Consider the following 21,070-nt stretch of genomic DNA (forward strand, 5'->3'; position numbering starts at 1 on the left):
CGCACGCACGCACACACACACGCACTGGAGCATATTAATAAGGTACGAAATGTTTAAATATGTACATTTAAATATTATAACATCAGAGGTATACCAAATATGTAACTTACCACATAACTCTTCATTATGGTTTCCAGTCCATGCACTTTGTCGATGCAGCAATGCATTAATATGGCACTCATTTCTCCAATATACCTCCTACACCAACGGACTAATTCCTGGCCAAAGTTGTTATCATTCCCTACAAATAGAAGCAATAAGCTATAATCTGTGTATGTGGATATCCTTTCATCATTCCATCCTCATCAAAATGCAATGTCACTAACCTTCAGTCATTATGAGTGTGATAACTTCTGGAAGGCGTATCTGGTTATACTGATTTGCAGTAGCAATTATATCTACTTCTTCTCTCAGACGTGCCTCCAACTAGAGGAACAAAAAAAGTCTTTTAGACGCAGGAATTATCTTCCATGTGGAGAACTTTTACATAAATAAACAACTTTTTCATCAAATTGCCCCTTTCAACAAGCACTCGCAGTACAAACTTGTCATGAGACTTTTGAAGTGAAAATATCAATTCAAATTCAGTTATGCTACCAATATAACATAACTGTAATACCTATGGGGCATCTCTTGCGTAAGTTCACAATTTTTATGTTAAGGTCCAAACTTTACTAAGTTACATCTAATAATATCACAAACACTAGGGTTGCCCTTATTTTTCAACTTTCTAAAAGTTTAGCTCCCACCCCTCTATCTTGTTCCAATCAACAAAAAAACGATCTGTGCAAATTTTCAGCTCAATAGGACAACTGCAAGGCGACCCTCATCGACCATGAAGTTTTGAAATTTTAGCCTGGAAAATATTTTCTTCTAATATTATCAGATAAACCTATATTATTATTATTATTATTATTATTATTTGCTTTATTCACTTATTTTATAACTAAACATGATCTTGTCTATGATGAATAATTTTTCACTTATTGATTCAGAACTGTCTGTGCTGTCCTGCTGACTGCTCGTGTAAAGTGACTTTCAAGACTTTTTTTTCCCCTAGAGTTGTAAAATGGCATCAACCTCTTCACATAGTTCGTCACACAAGTTAAGACAATACTTTTATGTCTCTCGTGTTGGCTACATCTTCAATCAAATCATTGGAGCCAATCTACCTTCAAACCGGCAAGTTTTAAGCATTTTCTTCTACAATAATACAAGTTGTAAATCTTACAACAAAGGAAAGTGTAGCATTGGTGATTCAAGAAGTTTTCAATTTTTGGCAAAAAGCAAGAATCCCTACTAGAAAAAGTGACCACTGTGTTCATAAGTTATTCAAACTCTATGATGAATTAAAGGGTTTATAGAAATATTTGAGTAGAACTGCAGGCAAGGAAAAAGAAAAAAAAAAAAAGAGATATTTTTGTGGAAATTATGGACGATCTCTTTGACATAGCTCATTCAGATGCTTTGGGACAGATGAAAAATGAAGAGGATACGAATTTTTAACGATGATTTTTCTCTTGGCAGCATTCCAAAGAATGGGATATCGTTTCATATACTAGGAGCTGGAAGTCATGCTAGGTGAATGGTAAAAGCAATTTTTGCATTCAAGATATACTTGTTTCAAGATCAATTTGTTACCTCATAAGGAGAAGAACTCTTTAAGAAGAATATGTATTTTTCTTGCTCGAGTGTAGGCTATGTTCGAGCCTGGTTTATGTCAGAAGCAATTAAAGTACCTTATCAGATTTCTTATTCATGCGTGAACTGATAAATTATCAGGATATTGATCCAGAAATCAGTAAGGCTGCTGCAAATAAATTTTCCAACCATCTCTGGTACTTAGTTCCCGAAACTGTGGCTCTATCCTTTTTGATGACTATGTTCCGACAGTGGTTAAAGCAAATATGGCTCAAGTTATACTGGAAGCAGACGAAGGTGAAGAAGAGAAAGAAGAAGAAAATAAACTGAAGAGCTACATTCTGCACCAAAATGATTTTTCTTCCTTTACAAATATTGAGTTTTCGTCTTTTGTATCTCCTAGTACTAAAATTTTCTTCACGAGATTTTCTATCAGCACCGATTTCCTCGACAAAAACCCTTCAACTTGGAAGGATGATCCTATTTACAATTGAAAAACTTTAGAAGATAGTTGTTGTGAATGACGTTGCAGAAAGAGAAGTCAAACTCATTCAGGATTACAATAATATTCTCACAAAAGATGAAACTGAGAAACAATTTGTTTTACAGATTGTTACCAGAGACTGTAAAATATACCCAACTGCTACTAAATCCTCCCTTAGGAAAAAGTAATGTTCAATGTTCGTTCGTTTACATAATGTTTTGATTCTGTAGAAATTACTGTTGTAAATAAAAATGTGTTTCTCTTATAGAAGTTGTGTGCGTTACTAAGAATTAACTTTTGGGAAATTTCGTTCAGAATATTTTTAAACAATTGCTGGGGTTGCCAGAATGTCTACATAAATTTCTCTAAGAAGAAAAAAAGAAATGGTCGAGATAGGGAAGAGTATACCGCTTTTGTAAGGAATTAATCATTGCGTATACTATGTTCCAACTTCAAAGCATTTGAGGGTCGCCAAGCAGTTGTCCGATTGAGCTGTAAATTTGCACAGATCATTTTTTTGTTGATGGAACAAGATAAGGGGTGGGAGCAGCACAATTTTAACTTTCGAAAAACTACCTATAGCTAAGGGCAACCCTAACAAACACGTATGTATATAAAGTGTCCAAGTCTGCAAATTCTTACTCATTTGAGTTCATGAATTATATCAGGGGTGCAGTATGGGCAATCACGCATACTGAGAAGTCGAGAGATTTTTATTTAATTGCATTCATGGCATTTATGCTAGTGCCGAGTGTACAACTGGTTCCTGGCTGCGGGCATGTTATGAAGGTTGTGTCAGTAAAGCAGTGGTTGCCTAAATGAAATTCTTAATTTATTAGGAATTGAGGTGTTTGTTGTATAAGTAATCACAGTGTGTTTCAAGACTCAGAGTACGTTTTCTATTGAACCGAAGTGTATTTATCTCAGATTCAGCTTGTTAAGTTCAAAGTCGATTTTAAGATAAAGTCCCAGGTTTAAAAGTTCCAGGCTGTATAACAATCCATGATCTTTATAATACATTTCAGGAAACGGGGACTGTTTCGGTTAAGAAACCAAACAGACAACATTGGGTTCTCAACTAAGGAACATTAAATGACATTGGTCATCACTTGGGAAAATTCTCTTAAAAAATTATTCAGCACTTTTCACAACAAACAGAATTTTCTTATGGCTCTGTGTGACGAGACACAAAATTGTTAAAATTAAATCTGTATAAAATAATTGTGGCACATGAACTTCAATTGGGTGATCCTGTATGTAGATGCACATTCTGAGTGGATTCTGAATTATGTTCATAAAAAAAAAGGCCTGCTTGAATTCTCGAAGTTCCAGATTCAATGCATTGTATATGCTCAGTGCTCCAAAGCAGTGGTACACACGAGATCACTTTGGCAGTTACTGAAATTCATTTTACGTGGATTGTTGTCATAACCTGAAAGACATTTGAAAAGATGAGATGAAAACTGACCTGTTCTTAGTAGTAGACGAATATTTATAAGTAGTGCAGTAAAATGGAATGATGGTAAACAAAATTAACCTCCATAATTAATTAAAAAAAATTCTTTCTTCAACAATATTTGGACTCTGAACTTAGTAGTATATGAGCAAGCACACTAGCACCAAGCTATCTGAATACTTGTGATGAATTGCCATAATCAGGTTTACTACGATGTACCGAAATACATATGCAGTTATTCTGCATTTCCATATGGTGAAGAATCAGTACAACAGAGAAAAATTCTCTACGGCACAGGGACTCGAACCTGGATTTCCAGCTTTACATGCTGGCACTTTATCCACTAAGCCACACCGGATTCAAGTTCCGATGCCGGATTGAATCCCTCTCATTTTTAAATTTTACCTACTGTGTTCCCCTTTGTTGGCCTGCCCTTGTGTACCTACCCGGCCATTTAGTCACTCATAATGAGTGCACCTCTGTACTTTTGGTAGGACAGTGTGTCTACTTCACACATACTGTGACAATGGTACACAAGGGTAGGCCAACAAAGAGAACACAGTAGGTAGAACTTAAAAATGAGACGGACTTAATCCAGCATCGGAACTTGAATCCAGTGTGGCTTAGTGGATGAAGTACCAGCATGTAAAACTGGAAACCTGGGTTCAAGTCCTGATGCCGGAGAGAATTTTTCTCCATTCTACCGATTTTTCAACATAAGAAAATGCAGAATTACTGCACTAAATCTTCATATGTACTTCAATACATCATAGCAATATGATAAAGCATAAGTAATCACTTTGTGATTGTAGACGGCGCCATGTTCTGTCAGACCCTGGTCATTTAGTCACTCATAATAAGTGCACCTCTGTACTTGTGGTTGGACATTGTGTCTACTGTCATACATACTGTGATACAGTACACGAGGGTAGGCCAACAAAGAGAACACAGTAGGTAGAACTTAAAAATGAGAGGGATTCAATCCGGCATCAGAACTTGAATCCGGTGTGGCTTAGTGGATAAAGCGCCAGCACGTAAAGCTGGAAACCCAGGTTCGAGTCACAGTGCTGGAGAGAATTTTTCTCCGTTGTACCAATTCTTCACCATAATCAGAATTGTCGTACTGTATTTTGTTTGTTACATAATAACTTTTAGGCATTAATTTTATCTTATTTTCAGATTCATTTCATGCTTTTTGTATTAGTTGTGAAACACCTTCCTGTAATACTATTCAAATAATACTTGGTTGAAAACCGTTGTTAAATCATTGTGGTATAAATTGTGCTCTGTAAGGAGCTTCAAGAGTCGGGTCATTTTTTTTGTTTCTGGGACTGTACATAACAGAAACAGGGCCCCATTTAATAGTTTTCCTGGATCTATCTCCATAGATATATGAACTCAGAAAATAACCATTATTGATGCTCTGAAAAACCTAACATCCTTCCTTTACAAAGTGCTCTTCAATAATGACATATTTGTGTACAGTGCCATGAGCAGCAAAAGAATCATAGAACAAATTTTTTACGAGACAATAATTGATGCCCAACATATCATGTGAATACTATTCCACCTTTATTTATTTATTTATTTACCTTCTCAGAAAATTAATCAACAGAGAGCATGAGTTTGGCTTTTTTCAACAGGACTCTGCCACAGCTCAGAGAGTCAGTGTTTCCATGACAGAAATTAAGGGAGTATTCAACCAAAACAGAGTTATTAGTAGGGATTTGTGGTTCTCTTGGTCTCCTGAATTAACCCCGTGCTACTTTTGTCTCTGGTATAAATTAAAAGAAGTCATATACAAGACAAAACCTACACACCCTGGAAGAAATTAAACAATATCCGCCAGGAGAGAGCACAATTTTTCAATGAGAACTACAGAGAATGATGGATAGTTTCTTAAAGAGGTGCCAAAAATGTGTGGACAATGAAAGTACAGTTTCTGTAACTCCTTTCGTAGGATTGGTTAACTTTTTAACTGCTTTCATTCCATAAATTGTTAAGGAAGCTGTGTATGTATGGTTGCAACACTGCCACTCTACCTAGTTAGCATCATTACCATGTTTTCTTGTTTAGTACGTCTATTTTTGGAAGTCCCAGCCCCAATTCCATTAAACATACATTAAAATTACCCGTTTACACATTTGACATATTCCATTTACTGCATTCAAACTTGGCAGTCTGTGGCTATATTGATGAACAATCGTATATTGCGTGTGCTCTGACGCACATGCATTCTTTCTCACACTCTCACCCCTGCCAATGCAGGCACGCAGCGTACTTAGTTTCCGTTAGAAGACGACAAAGGAAGAAAAAGTCCGATACTATCGTCAGTAACTTGTTTCACTGTTGGTGAAAGTTTGTATGTACGCCACGAGTTTGTATGTCATTGATAAGAAGAAAGTAAGGCAGATAACGAATGAAGAAAAATGGAACATAATTCAAGAAGTGGGCTGCAACCCTCACATGAAGCAAGCTGATATTGCGCGGAAACTCAACATTCTTCCATCAACACTGAATACAAAAGTCAGCAAAAGAAAAATAATCAAAGCAGCGTATTTTGAAGAAAAAAGTGGCAAACGAAAACGTGTATGTGAGGGTCAGTTTCCAGAGTTAGAAAATATGTTACTAAAATGGTTCAAACAAGTCTGCGCTCCAAATACACTAATGAATGGCATCGTGGTTTGTGCTAAGGCAGTGCATTTACTGCTACAGATGGGACTTTCGGACTTTAAAGCTTCAAACAGTTGAATTGAAAGGTTTAAGAACTGTCGCAGTCTTAACGTACAGATGTGTCCGAGGTGAGGCTGTAAGTGTGAATACTGACACTGTCGAAGCATGGAAAATATGACACTTCCATCCGTTATAGAAAGTCCAGTCCCAATGAAGTTTTTAAAACAGATGAGAAAAGAAAAAGTTTTTCTGTAGTACATTTTCCCCATGTATGATGTTCAAATTATTTTGGCTATAGAAAATTGTACTGAGATTCACCTGTATTATAGGACATTTCTTCTGTTGCTGGTCCAGTAAAATACATATATTAAAACAATACCAAAATCAAAAGCAACAACAATAACAAAAAATAATAACCATTAATATCCTTAACAAATAAACTTAATGTTTTCGTGTTATATCCTTATTGAAGTGCAAGTGTACTGCAGCTATTCTTCATGAACATGTCAAGACAAAATTCATGACAGGATAATACTAACATAATGAAATTGTGTAGGTGAAGAAAATAATTTCCTTATAACAGAGTATCGTTTCATTGAAAGGTATACAACAATTAGCTAGGACTAGAAAAAAATTTAACATATCAATATATTGATTTCTCAATTAATTTGCAAGGACACAACAAATAAAAGTCTGCCAATGACACTGTGATATGCAGTGATTCTAGATTGATAACAAAGCTAACGTATAGTGAATAGGAAGTGTGATCACTTTTAGTACAGGTGATCCACAAAAGTACCCATTTCCTCTTCCCAATTCATCCTCTGGACAGCACAATGTTATTCAGTACCGAGCTGGCACTGCATTTCATATTTTGTTCTCCAGGTTTCATCATGTACTTAGTAATAATGTTTAGTCCATTTTATAAAAGAATATAGCACAGAATCTGTAACTACATGTAAATTCTAGTCTTTGAAAATACTACGACAATAATGCTTTAAATAAATAGATGTAAAAAAAAGTTGATTTATTAAATTACCCTTTGAAGCAGAAACACTCAAGTAAAGCCCTTTAAATTGATACATTTTTCATATATGACTATTATTCAATTCTACAAAATTGTGTAATAACATAATGAGGAATAGTTCTTCAAAGCATGAAGAAACCATGACAACATGATTTTCAATGGGGTTTATCCTTATTAGCGCACTTTTAAATTTAATTTTGGGATGCAAGGTTCAGAAAACAATTCCAGCACAATAGAATATTTTATTCTTTACTGTTTCTCTACAAATCTGCATGGAGGTAATTTTTTGCATAATAGATGTATTAATATGCTATTTAAAGATCGTCGAGGTATTTCTACTTTTTTTTTTAAGTTCGGTAAAATTTGAAGGTTGGGAAAATTAATAAATAAAATTAACACATTTGCTGAAGAACAATTTTTGACACTAAAAAGTTTGTCTAAATTATGCAATTATTTCGAGTAGAACAAATGGCAAGTTCAAATATTTTGCAACCTTTGTATTTACTTACATCTTGTATTACTGATAAAGAGAATCTCGAGATAGTAAGTAATTTACTCCTTGCATGGCTATTCGATTTGTCTACTGATTTCAAAATATATTCAAGTTATTGATCTGAAAATCACTAGTCATATATATACATTCTTTTTTCTGAATTCTAGTGTTCAAATTTCATTTAAATATGAAGTTAAGAAAGTCAATGCTATCTTAATATGAAGGCACTTCTCATATAGTAACAGCACATGAATGACAGCTCATACCATGATGTCAAAATGGGGTCTCATTTCCCTTAGCAATCTGTCTGCACCTCGAGCAATGTTCTCTGGTGTCGGACTTTCACCTTGCAGGATACGATGGCCAACGAACTCTCTCAACTGAGGACGAATGTGGTTCAGTGAGTCTACTTGCCCAAAACGCTGGGCAATGAGATCTTGGAATGTTAAACTTCGAGCCTGTAAAAGAGTATTTCCCTGGTTATCAAATAAATAAGGTCTAATAAATATGTTGGAACATGTTACAGAACACACTGTTGCGATTTTAAACACAACTACAACTTTGTACCTTCATAAGATTTCATATTAAAAATCTGAAACCAACACTGCAGTCTTACCAATGTCATGGCTAGATCAGCAAAGATAGATTCTCCTTCTGTATAGGAATGGTCAGGAATAGACTGTAACAAGTCAGCCAATGTCGGGCCTGAGCCTTGCACAAGGAAAGCACCTCCAAGACTGCCAGACAAATTCTGTTGACAATGTCAGGATTTATTTCAGTATTACTTCACATGAGAATACATACAAAATTTAAAGCATACCCTTCTGCATGAGAACTACCAATTATATTTTCATATTTTAGTCAAGTGATATATGTTGACAAAGTGAGGGAGAAGGGACAGAAGGATTTTTGTAAATATATTTATGCTCAGATCATTAATATAAGAGCCTTTACACACAATACCTAGACTAAAGTCTTACAATTTTTTTTTATTCCACCAAGAAGCATTTTGGCCAATAAGTTACAGATGATTACACAAATAATACAAAAATCTTTTTATATACATATGCCTTTATGGCAAAATTATGCTCATACTTGAAAATATTTAGTGAAAAATTAAGGAAAGCATTTTGATTCATACTTGAGTAATAAGACAAATTGTTCACTGAAACTGACATAAAATACGAAGTAAGAACTGAACATAATATGGTAGCCAGCCATATTATTGTGCCTAAATGTTAAACTTCACAGAAGTGATACAGATATCATAAAAGACAGTATATAAAAAATAGCGTATGTCACATAACTGCAATTAGAATTAAGAAACTAGCCAGATTTTTTCCACAAACTTTCAAACAAAATATATCTGTCAGACGATATGTCCCAAAAAATACCAAAGTAGCACAATGTGCACATAAAAATTATATGATCTGGTGAGTACTTTTTATTCAGACCTATGTAACAAATATTATGTGATTACAATATTGTATTATCTATTGTATATGCAAATAAGAAGGAACTAGAATTACTTTAGGGCATAATCTGTCCTAGAGGTCTGTAGACAATAATAAGTTTGTTCCAACACAGTTCAGAATTGATTCTGAATTGCCTGGTCATGCACGTAGCTCAATGTGCATTCCAACAAGATTTGAACTGATTCCGAACCGATACTGAACTCCCAGTTCCCTGTTCTAACATGCTTCAGAACTGATTCGGAACAGGTGACATTGGTTCTCGATTAGGAGCAGGAACTGAGAATTATGAACTGCTGAAACATGCGCAAATGGTTTAATCTGAAGTCATAGTTAAAATGCATCGAGATTAGGCAGGTTAAAATAAAAAAATTTAGTCCATTATAAGTGATATGGAAGGGGATAGCAATATATTTTATGAAGAAGTTCGGAAGATAATATAATTTAAATATGAAAAGAAACTCCAAAGGTCGTGAAAGAAGAGTTCAAGAAACATTCCAACAACATAAAATCCTGAACTAGTTCTGATACCATACACAACTGGCGCATGCATCGAAAGAAATTCGGTATTAGTTCGGAACGCATTCTGAATTGCTTGCTGGAACAAACCTAATAGTGTAGTGTAACTAACTGTCCAATTAGGATAAAACATACACTCGTTATGACAGTATCATCTATTTCAATGCATGCATAAAAAGTATTCACCACACATTATTTTAAGTAATTTCATTGAAGAGAGTACTTATTTTGAAGCAGACTGTGAAAGAATACAATGCCAATGACAGAGGGTTCGTGTTTTGTCATAACTTAGATAAAATAATTTATTCAGAAGAATAAGCTCCGCATAATAATGGATTGCAAAATGGCAAAGCATACCAAACAGAAGAAATTGCACTGTATCTTATAAATTTACAAGAATTCCCTTTTAGTAAATGACCACAGTAAAAGTAGCATAATAGGCTAACATAATAGTTAAAAGAATAACAATGATTCCGGAAAATTAAAAACGAATCTTGAGCATTATGTCATAAATACATTCCTTTCTTACAAAGAATGTTTAGTAGCCTCAATTCATTTGGTTTGGATCAGTATTAGAAGTAACTTACATAGTTACAAGTGACATTTCTGATTTTATCTAAATATGTACCTTTGAATAACATGTATAATTTGTTCATTATCAAGTTCTGACAAAATTTAAGTGCAAAGATTTCATTCATTAAAAATACAAGTACAGTATGTATTCTTAGAGATTTGAATATTTGTGTTTTACATTATAACAACATAATTAATTAAACATGTGTCCATCAATCATACAGGTACAAAGTATATGAATTCGAAGTTACTGCGGAATAGTGATTCCGAAGACTATATAGATGAATCTCATCAGTGCCATCATCGTAATCATCATTATCTACCAACATTTGATTGTTATCTGCTGTATTCTTATATTCACCAATATTGGAAATCACGGTATAAAATAACTTAGACTCTTTTACTTAAAAAGCATTTGTTACTTTTGGTGAATCATTAATTATGCAAGGCTAGTGATCTGCTTTATGTCTCCCTTTCTGTCCTTCTCTGACGGAGTAACACAGCACACTTACAGAAAAATAGCATTCATCAAATCCAAATCCCTTCTTAAACTGAGGCTGGAATAAAAGTGAATTTTTTGTATTAACTAGGTTGAAACAGCTATCACTTAATTGTAATAATGTGTTCATGAAGTATTCATAAACTATGAAAGAAAACCTAATTTAAGCATATGATAGTGAACAGTATGTTTGATGTATCCTCTTCTTTTTGTTCCATGGCAAGACCCTTAACTTGTCACTATTTGCCCCGACTCTACAAGCAGGCTCATAGATGTTGCTAGTGCCAATACTCAGTTCGTCAGAGACTATCCAGATTGCACCACAGGCAGTGAGCACACATTACGCTCATAATGAATAATGAAGAATTGCTGGGATGTCACAAGGGAGCTGGAGTACTTGGAGAAAATCTGCTGCTGGGACAATGGGCTTACTCAACACAATACACATTATAAATTCAAAATAGAGCAGGATTTGAACCTGGGCTCCCTGACTTACAAACCCAGTGCTCTATCACTAAGGCACAGTGGCAGTTGTCAAGTATCCTTTTATGTTATACAGGGTCCAGTAGTTGGTTGTGATTAGTTTGGTAGAGCTGTAAAATGAAATGAGAGTAGCGAAAATGAAATGTTGTCAAGGCAACATGAACTTCCAAACATGCAATTCTGTTAATCATGGATGCTTGGCTAGTTAATGTACGCATTTTTGTGGTATCAGTATATCGATGGCTGAGGACCAGACTGTTCTAAGTCCAACTTTTTATAAGAAAGAAATCTGTGTTTCATTGTGTTCTAGTTCTTGTCTGCATATATGAATCGAACAAAATTGTAAATATTCCTCTCCATAAGGTTGCTATGAAGCTATTCCAAATTGTTTCTTGAAGCTTTGAATGTCAAGAGCTTAAAATAGTTCTCCTGAAAAAAAAAAAAAAAAAAAGTAAAATGAACTTGGAACAGTCTGGTTCTGGGCCATTGATATATTGAAAGTAAGTTCGTTGTTCAAACACAACGTCGATTTTGCCATAAGTTCAATGTTCAGAGACATGGTAGGATTGCTTCAAGGAACACAATAGTGAGTTGGTTTAACATGTTTAATGCCAGAGGCAATTTATAACCTTTTCACGGGTGTTATGTTCGTACTCCAGAAAATATCCAAAGAGTGAGATTGGCTGTGCAACAAAGTCTGTCAAGATCTGCAGTGCGACATGCTGCAGCCTTGGACATATCTGACAGGACAGTTCGTTGGATATTGCACAAGGATCTAAAATTTCATTCCTACAAGATTCAAGCTGCTCAGCAGTTGAAACCACAAGATCAGGCCTCTTGACTTCATTCTGCAATGGAATTTGGTGCCATTCTTCAAGAAAATGATGTGTTGAATAATTTGTTTATGTCAGATGAGCCACATTTTCACTTAAATGGCTTCGTCAACAAGCAAAATTTCCGATACTGGAGTCACACAAATCCTATGGCACTGCATGAACAGCCATTACATTGTGAAAAGGTGACAGTGTGGTGTGTTGTTTCTGCTGCAGTCATAGCACTGTTCTACAAGGGTCATTTTCTTATATGAAAATATGTGTTTCCAAAGGATTTTCATATGGCAAATTCAAATCTGAAAACAGAAATTCGCTATCAGGCACAGTTTTTCAGTTATACGAGAATATCCGTCTCATTTACCTGACATTTTAAGTTTGTGATAAAGATGGTGAACTTTGCTTAACAGGATTTGGCCTGAACGTAAGTGGAAAGCTGGACAAAAAAATATACTGAATGAGAAATTGGTAGCCAGTGAAGATGTTCTGCTGCCCCCTTTTCACATCAAGCTAGGGCTTATTAAACAATTTGTTAAGGCCATGGACACATCTGGAAGAGGATTTATGTACCTTTCAAAAAAGTTTCCTCGTCTTTCTGCAGCAAAAATAAAAGAAGGCGTGTTTGTGGGTCCCCAAATTAGAGAACTTCAGAAGTACTCAGATTTTGAACAATGCCTTGCACCAAAAAAAAGAAGAGCGTAGTCTTGTTTCAAGAATGTAACGCAAAATTTTCTGGGACGAAAAAGAGCTAACAACTTTGAACAACTGGTTCAACAAATGATAAATGCATATAGGGATCTAGGATATCACATGTCTTTAAAAGTGCATTTCCTAGATTCACATCTACATTATTTTCCTGAAAGCTGAAGTGATGTCTCCAACGAACATGGTGAAAGGTTCCATAAAGATATAATGTCCATGGAAAAGCGGTATGAAGGAAAATGGATGCCTGCGATGTTTGCTGGCTACTGCTGGAACATTATTAGAGACTGCAAAATTGAACACAAGAGAAAAAAAATAAGATATAAAATTCTTAGGGAAAAGTGTATTTTGTTAATATTTTCTAATCTTAAATAAGTTTTTCCATGTAATATAATTATTATATTTAGGCTTGTATATATTTTTTGTTTTATAGTGCATAAAATGTTTGTAAATAATTTTTAAGTGACTAAAATATTAATAGTTACATGTTTTGCCTACAAAAATACATAGCGTGGAAACGAAAATTATTTAAAAAATGAAATTGCGTATAACTTGAAAACTAATTACAGATTTGAATTCAGGAGGTAAATTTCCATACTAATGAAGGATGTTATACCCAGAAAAATGAATTTCATTTTTTTTTGTAGAACAGTGAATTAGTCCCTATTTTTTCGAAGTGGAAATGAGAGAGCTGTTACGGTATCGACAGATGTTATAGACATTTAGAGGAGCACTAAACAGGGATGACATGTGGTTTCAACAAGATGGGGCTACGGCCCATACTGCCAGAAACACACTGCGATTGTTGAGAAATTTCTTCCCAGGACACATAATTTCTCAGTTTGGAGATATCAAATGGCCAGCTCGACCTGCAAATCTAACAGCTCCTGACTTTTTTGTGGGAACACCTCAAAGAAAGAGTGTTTCAAACCAGACCACTCTCTAGCCAGAATCTGAAGAACAGGATACAGGCTGAAGTGCAAGAAATCAATGAAACCCCAGATTTATTGCAAAGTGCCATGAACAATTTTCATGTAAGACTACAATATGAACAATTTTCATGTAAGATTACAATAGATCATAAGATACCAAAGGGATCACTTGAAATATGTGATTTTCAAAAAATGAAGACATTCCAATAAATTGCTTCATTCAAGCTACATACTGTGTTATTTCTTAATTTTTAAACCTTATATTCCCTTTACGTATGGGCAAATCCAGAAATGCTTATATAATGTTGGTTGGGAGGCTGGAGGCAAAAAGATCTTTGAGGAGGCCAAGACGTAGATGGGAGAATAATATTAAAATGGATTTGAGGGAGGTGGGCTATGATGATAGAAACTGGATTAATCTTGCACAGGATAGGGACCAATGGCGGGCTTATGTGAAGGCGGCAATGAACCTCCGGGTTCCTTAAGAGCCATTTGTAAGTAAGTAGGTAGGTATAGTTCCTTTAGAACAGCATGTTGAAACTTGTCAGACCCAAATGCCGGACTCTGTAGCTAACAAGAAACACTACCATGAATAACACTTTTCATGCTTGGATTAAAACTTACCTCAAACATTTGTGACATCATTGGCACATTGAATGGTGGAGTCTCTCCAGCCTGAAACAAAGAAATACAAGATTTTTCTTAAAAAAGAAAATTGATCAAGTAGATGCCACAAATAATAACAAAAAAAAGGCGCATACACACACCTACAATAATAATGCAGAATAATGTGAATTTTTAATTGCACATTCAAAATGCAATAAACATAAGGATTTGTTCGTTTAGTCAAATGCCCGAAGACAGGTTGGAACCTTACAAGTGACACCAATAAGGCATCACTCATGAATTATGAGACAACCAAGTCAGGAGATGAGGTAGGGTGGCCAGTTTCTTTCCCTGTCTATTGCATATGTTGTTGACCAGTAACATATTTCACGAATTAGACTTAATGTAAGGCTTTATTACAGCAAAAGTATTACAAATAAATTTCATTTTCCTGTTTAAAAGAACTAATCAGATCAACCACTGTTTTCACACAAACTGTTCTAGATCGTATTTTGAATCACATTCACTTCATCCCCTTAATATAACAATCAAAATCAGCATTATTCTTCCAGGGTGTTTTTAGTGATCTCTTTATTTACACAGGTCCGAATTCAACACTTTTTTTATCCTTCCCTAGTATGCAATATTCTCTACGTTACTAGTTACAGATGAGTCCATGATACTTTCAGTACTGGTATCTAAATACTTATGGACATACACTAGCACTCAAAAGTATTTTGTAGTAATGCTTTCCTGTTGCCAGCATGTTTTTATCCAGCAATAACAAAGTGAACCAGGCAGCTATGTCAGTTGATAAGATGCTCTGTGTTGCTATAGTCACATTGCTGAACTGTGGTAAGTTTGTTTACATATATCCAATTCGAACAGTACACTGGCTCATAAGTGTTTTGTAATAGGTTTCTATGCATGAATTTGAAGTTATTGATAGTATCCTTTCGTGTTTAATTTTGTTTATATTTATACAGTAGATCAAAGCTATGCCACAACGAAAGGAGTAATCGTTAGATGTTAAAGAGGCCATAATAAATGCCCTTAAGAAAGGGAAGAGTATAAATGAGGAGTTTTTGATTACATTATAATTTTAGACGTTCAATTGTCTCAATTTTTTAATTGATATGCTCTCTTACTTTTTAATCTGGGATCCAAAAGGATCGACTTTCTTGTAATTTATATCTTTTTAACAGTATAGCATTCCTAATTACACATCTGATTGTTTTAACTTAATTTTATGTTTTGATGTAATCAAATTCATTGAATGTAATGTGTCCAGTCATATAGACTTTTAAGGTAATTATTCGATATTATATATCTTATTAACGTTCATAAAGAGTTATTTTTTAATACAATCTGATCATACCCGAAAGGGCGAAAGTACTCATTAACATTTAATTTATTTTATGTTGTTCACAAAAAAAAAAAAGTGATTAAACAAAGTTTGTGGCAATCAGTGAAGGATTTTACATAATAAATTATTTATAAAATATTGTGGATGAGTTCTGGAAGCTGGTGGTCTCACATCTCCAAAATTCATCACAGCTAGCAGTTGAGAAACCATCTTCTAATTTATTCTGTTGAAAATTGTACTTTTAAATGTCATTCACTCATGTTTTAATTACGTCTAAAATAATGCAAGAAATTTCTCCAGTAACAGAATTAGGAATGTCCTATGCACTCAGAATATAAATTATGGTTGTAACAATTTTACTAACTACACATACAAATCCTAACCCATTCTCCTTTAATTTTATTCTTACTGCTTTCTTCTTCTTCTTCTTCTTCTTCTTCTTCTTCTTCTTCTTCATCGTCGTCGTCATCCTCCTCCTCCTCCTCCTCCTCATGCTCTTGGGTTCTAGATTATGGAGATCGAATGTGAGATCAGCCTCCAGTTTTTCCATCATTCCAAATATTCTCGTTCATTACTCCCATGACTTTCCACATCCAGTTTTTCCATCATTTCAAATATTCTCGTTCATTACTCCCATGACTTTCCACATCCTGTTTCATCTGATCTTTCCATCTTCTCCTAGGTCTTCTGAGAGATCTCCATCCACAAACTTTTAATGTCAGTGTCTTCTCTGGTAATTTTTCCTCACCCATTCTCATTAACATGTCCAATCCACCTAATTCTGTTACCTTCCAGTTTATCTAACAAATTTAAAATTCCCAAAAAGTTTCTTATTTTTCATTCTTTACACTATTTCTTCTTCTTTCCTGTACTATGCAGCAAGTGTTAATCTCGCCTCCAACATGGCTACTATTATACTATTTTGCAAAATTGTTCCAATTACTCTAAGACGATTTTGCAAAAATCAATTAAATATTTCAATAAAAACGCAAGATTCCTCTAAGTTTATACCAGAGACAGAGCAACTAGAGGCTTCAGTGATGTCACTGCAGAAGAGCCCGCACTCAGCAGAATTGTTTGTTGCACTACTAACTGAAAATGTTGACCACTGATCAGCTGCGCTCTCACAATACAATAACTTCCGTTCAGAAAATTTGCAGATGAATGGTACCATACCTGCTAGTGTGAGAGGAGGTGGTTGGACCACTTAAAAGTAACGGTCTCCAAGCCTCTAGATGTTTTTTGTCCCCAGTATACATTATGTCTCACACAGCTTAGAGACGTTAATTTAGTAGCACCCACGTAATGAGAACTAAGAAATTAATATTACAATGTAATTTCGTTATACAGCAACAAATAAGTGGGGAATTGGGGAATAAAAAAAAAAAAAAAGCTTAACAAATGGTTGGTTCATTACGTCAGCACTTTTTAAAATGACATTATACTATAGTAAACTGGAACTCACCCTGGTAGGTTCTTGGCCCATCATCATATTTGCCAAGGACAGGAATGGAAAGCCAGGAGATTCATTTGTTGAACCTGTACTGGCAGCTGAGGCAGCACGGGGCACACCAGCAGGCCTTGGCGGTGGAGGAGCAGACATGGTGGGAGGCATCTGAGTAATCAATCAAACAGATTCTGAACTAAAACACTGTCTTAAGTTTCGCATTTCTGAAAAAAAAAAAATACATACAGAGTGGAACCCCGATTTTAAGCGATCTTCATTTAATGTTCTTCCCCATTTAACACTGAATGTTCCTGGTCCCAATAATTACACATGATTAATATATTTTCACATTTGATTTAATTCACCATTCTGGAGTAACATTTAGCATATCTGACTGTGAAATGAGTGGGTCCAGATTCAAATTCTGGTTGAGGTTTTTCTTGGGATTTTTCCTCAACCCATTAAGAGCAAATGCTGTGCAACTTTTGGTGCTGGATCCTGGACTCATTTTCCTGACATCTTCAATTCACTCAGATGCTAGATAACCATCACAATCAATAAAGTGTCGTAAAATAAATCAATTAAAAATATTTTTCGATTTAAGATTATTCTCTTTGTTATGAAACCCATATTTTGCATTAAAGATTGTTTCTAAATAATTTTTTTTTTAATTTCGACTAATGCCAAACTGAGTTTATTTCAATTCAACATGTAAAATACTTGGCAACACTGATGCCTCGCCATCACATGTTAATGGATAAGTCACACAATCTGCACTCTCTCCCTGTGTCTACACATGCTGCATGTCTGTTTGTCTGCTAATTCCTGCCTTTTCCAAGAACCAATTTATAAGCTGAATAACACACAGCAGAATAAGACACAAACTATCTGCAAAATCCCACCTTTTGCAAGAATCAATCACATTCAATGATGAATGTAGCAACTATCTATCACAATTTACAGTGTCAGTCACTTCTTGTCTTTGTTGCACTTTCTGAAGTGCGTGATGTCAGTACTATTACAGTGAAGAGATGGAATTATTTTTACCATTACAGTACATATCACTAGAAAACAATGGCCGAAAAAATAAATAAATAAATAAATAAATAAATAAATAAATAAATAAATAAATAAATAAATAAATAAATAAATAAATAAATAAATAAATAAATAAATAAATAAATAAATAAATAAAAAATAAAAAGTGAAGATATCAGAAATGACAAGAAGAAGACTTGACTGGCACCCAACTTTTTTTTTAACAATGTTACCGGTATCCATAATTTATTTACCGCAACTTTTTAGGAAAATAAATATAATTTTTGCAAAAGTAATAAAAACATTTTAAACAAAAATACCAAATCCCTATTTAGTGTCAACCCCTTTAAGGTTCTTATTCTGTGTCCTCCGAAAAATGTCAAATAAGGGTTTTACTGTGTCAATATTGAAACATTTTAAGTGTTCAATCTATATTTACTAGCCTTTATTACAGACTTCAATTTTCGAATCTGTTTCTGAAACAAAGCCTGTTAAGTGAATAACACAGGTAATGTTACACAGTTTGTTGTAACTATTCTTTCAACATAAAGAGGCTATTTAAAGTTGGTAAAATTATTTGAAATCCAGACTTACTTTCTGTGGCCCACCTTCTCACACACACATGTGCATTAGGATGCTCCAAAAAAAAAAAACTGAACTTTCAAAATTCATATCTCCATAAGGCTAATATCATGCATTAATGTATAAAACAAGCACGTATAAAATTTTACCAAAAAAATATCAACATTTAGAGGTCGTTCCAGAGCTGAGAAGTTTATAATTTGTAACAGTAAAAGAAAAAAAGGCATTCACTTGAATATGCTATTAGAGCAACTTTTGAAGGAGTAGAGAACTCCTTTTGGTGTTTGGATATATGTTGAAGAAGAAACTGTTTCTGCTCTTAATCCTTGTACTTTTGGATCAGGTTGACACACTTTCTGCTGTATCACTTACTACTTCCATTTGAGATGTGCAATCACGAAGTTTCTTGAAAACAGAGCATTTGACTACTCTGTAGAAAAGATTGAGATTTGACTCTTACTCATACAATCAATACATAAAATAAATAACTGGTTCTTACTGTCACAGGATTCTGCAATTTCAGGTCTTTCAATTTATCTATAACATGTGATTGTCGAGAAGTACCAGGTATCTGTGAACGCTACAATTGTATCACCTTATTTTTCCTTTTTCTCTACGGTCACTCGGTCATCAAAAAGGCTAGGGCAATCTGGTGTTCAGAGACAAACCAAAAATATTGGCAAAGAGTCATAATATATGTGCTTTCTTAGCTTCAGTTAGGTTGGGATAATTCTTCAGGAGCATAAGAAACTTGATGTCACTGTAAGGACTTCGAATACCAAGAGGTGCTCTATTTCACTTTCTAATGTGACTTAGTGACTCAGAAATGACTTCAGCTACAAATACTGCTCCACGATGTGTAAAACTGATTCTAACCCACGCACTGACTAGTTTAGGTTACTCGAAAGCGTTTATAGAGCCACTACGTGATAAGGAGGGAACATCTGCAGCAGGTAATGATGTTAAAAGTGTAGATAATGATTTGAACAGTCAATATTTATCTCTGGTATCAGATTCACTATAGCTGCGTCACTGTTATTTCTGGCGTAGCTCCTCCTCTTTCAGGAAGTGTAGGCTCTATACAGACTAGGTAGATATTATCATTTGCTATTTTTGTTCTTTCGTTGCCGAGCTACCAGTCGAGGATGCTATTTGCCACACAGTTAAAACATTATATGTCCTAGCTCCTATGATAGTCAATCAATCACACTGTAATTTTTAGGATTCATAGCTAAGGAAAGTACAGAAAAAAATTCGGAATCAAAATATTTTTTTTGAAAGTGAGAAAAAAAAATTACTAACTTCAAAGTGACCTATTCAAAATAGACATTGACATCCTCAAAGTTGATAAGCGACAAACTTTTTTATTTTCCACTTTAAATGGTGGGGGGGGGGGTCAAAGCAAGCGAAATGTTTAGAAAGAATGAGAATTACTTTTAAAACTGATTTCTATTTCAAATTTGTACTACTGTCCGAGTTACTGTGAGTTAAACAAATGCTCGTTTTTCCCCTGGCGGACTTCCATATGCAGAGTGACAACTTTTGTCTGTTAAAACTATGGATTGCCACAGAAATCATCACCCTGATTTCAAATTTGTTTTCAAAATGATTCCATTGCTTAAGGTTTTCGAGTCAATCATGAGTTTTGAAATTTAATTAAAATATTTCTATTGCATAAATAACACCTATGCTGATTAAACACTACTTCCAAATTCAGAAAAATGAAAAAAATGTCATAGTAATCTTTAAATGTGTTATCAGTATTACTGTCACTATTATTATTATTATTATTATTATTATTATTATTATTATTTCATGCAATGAAGCTCTCTTGTTTCACTTATGCACTAGCAGAAGAGCTAATTCACTCCAAATTGATCAAGATTTGACACTGCTATCTCCAACTTTCTTTTTTAACTTTTTCGGACACATTTAACATTTTATTGAGTCTTGGGCTTAGATAAAAGGTACAAATATATTTATTAATATGGGAATTTACATGCAATATATATATATATATATATATATATATATATATATATATATATATATGGAAATAGGAATGCATTTATTTGGCAGTGTTAAGTGCTTGTGCTCTTCTCTTCCACTCAACCAGGTCTACAATAAATAAATACAAGTACAAAAGTTATAATTATACTGCTATGAATTTTCCTGTATGTGCTTTGATTCTGGTTGAGTGGAAGAGAAGGCCTGATTGCCTTAACTCTGCCAGGGAAAATAAAACTA

The 21,070-nt window shown here is 34.4% G+C and overlaps 1 protein-coding gene across 3 annotated transcripts in view; it reads right to left on the bottom strand.

The window, feature by feature from the left end:
- LOC138707990 (large proline-rich protein BAG6) overlaps nt 1-21,070 on the bottom strand; it is a 124,334-nt gene that overhangs the window by 24,408 nt on the left and 78,856 nt on the right. For all 3 annotated transcript variants that reach the window (XM_069838091.1, XM_069838089.1, XM_069838090.1), the window contains exons 14-19: nt 17,222-17,371; nt 14,409-14,459; nt 8,391-8,525; nt 8,041-8,232; nt 327-426; nt 111-241 (exon numbers count right to left, since the gene is read on the bottom strand). In XM_069838091.1, the coding sequence (XP_069694192.1) occupies nt 111-241; nt 327-426; nt 8,041-8,232; nt 8,391-8,525; nt 14,409-14,459; nt 17,222-17,371 (759 nt within the window). The remainder of the gene's footprint in view (nt 1-110; nt 242-326; nt 427-8,040; nt 8,233-8,390; nt 8,526-14,408; nt 14,460-17,221; nt 17,372-21,070) is intronic.

This window comes from Periplaneta americana, chromosome 10, assembly GCF_040183065.1.
Source record: "Periplaneta americana isolate PAMFEO1 chromosome 10, P.americana_PAMFEO1_priV1, whole genome shotgun sequence".
Lineage (NCBI taxonomy): Eukaryota > Metazoa > Arthropoda > Insecta > Blattodea > Blattidae > Periplaneta > Periplaneta americana.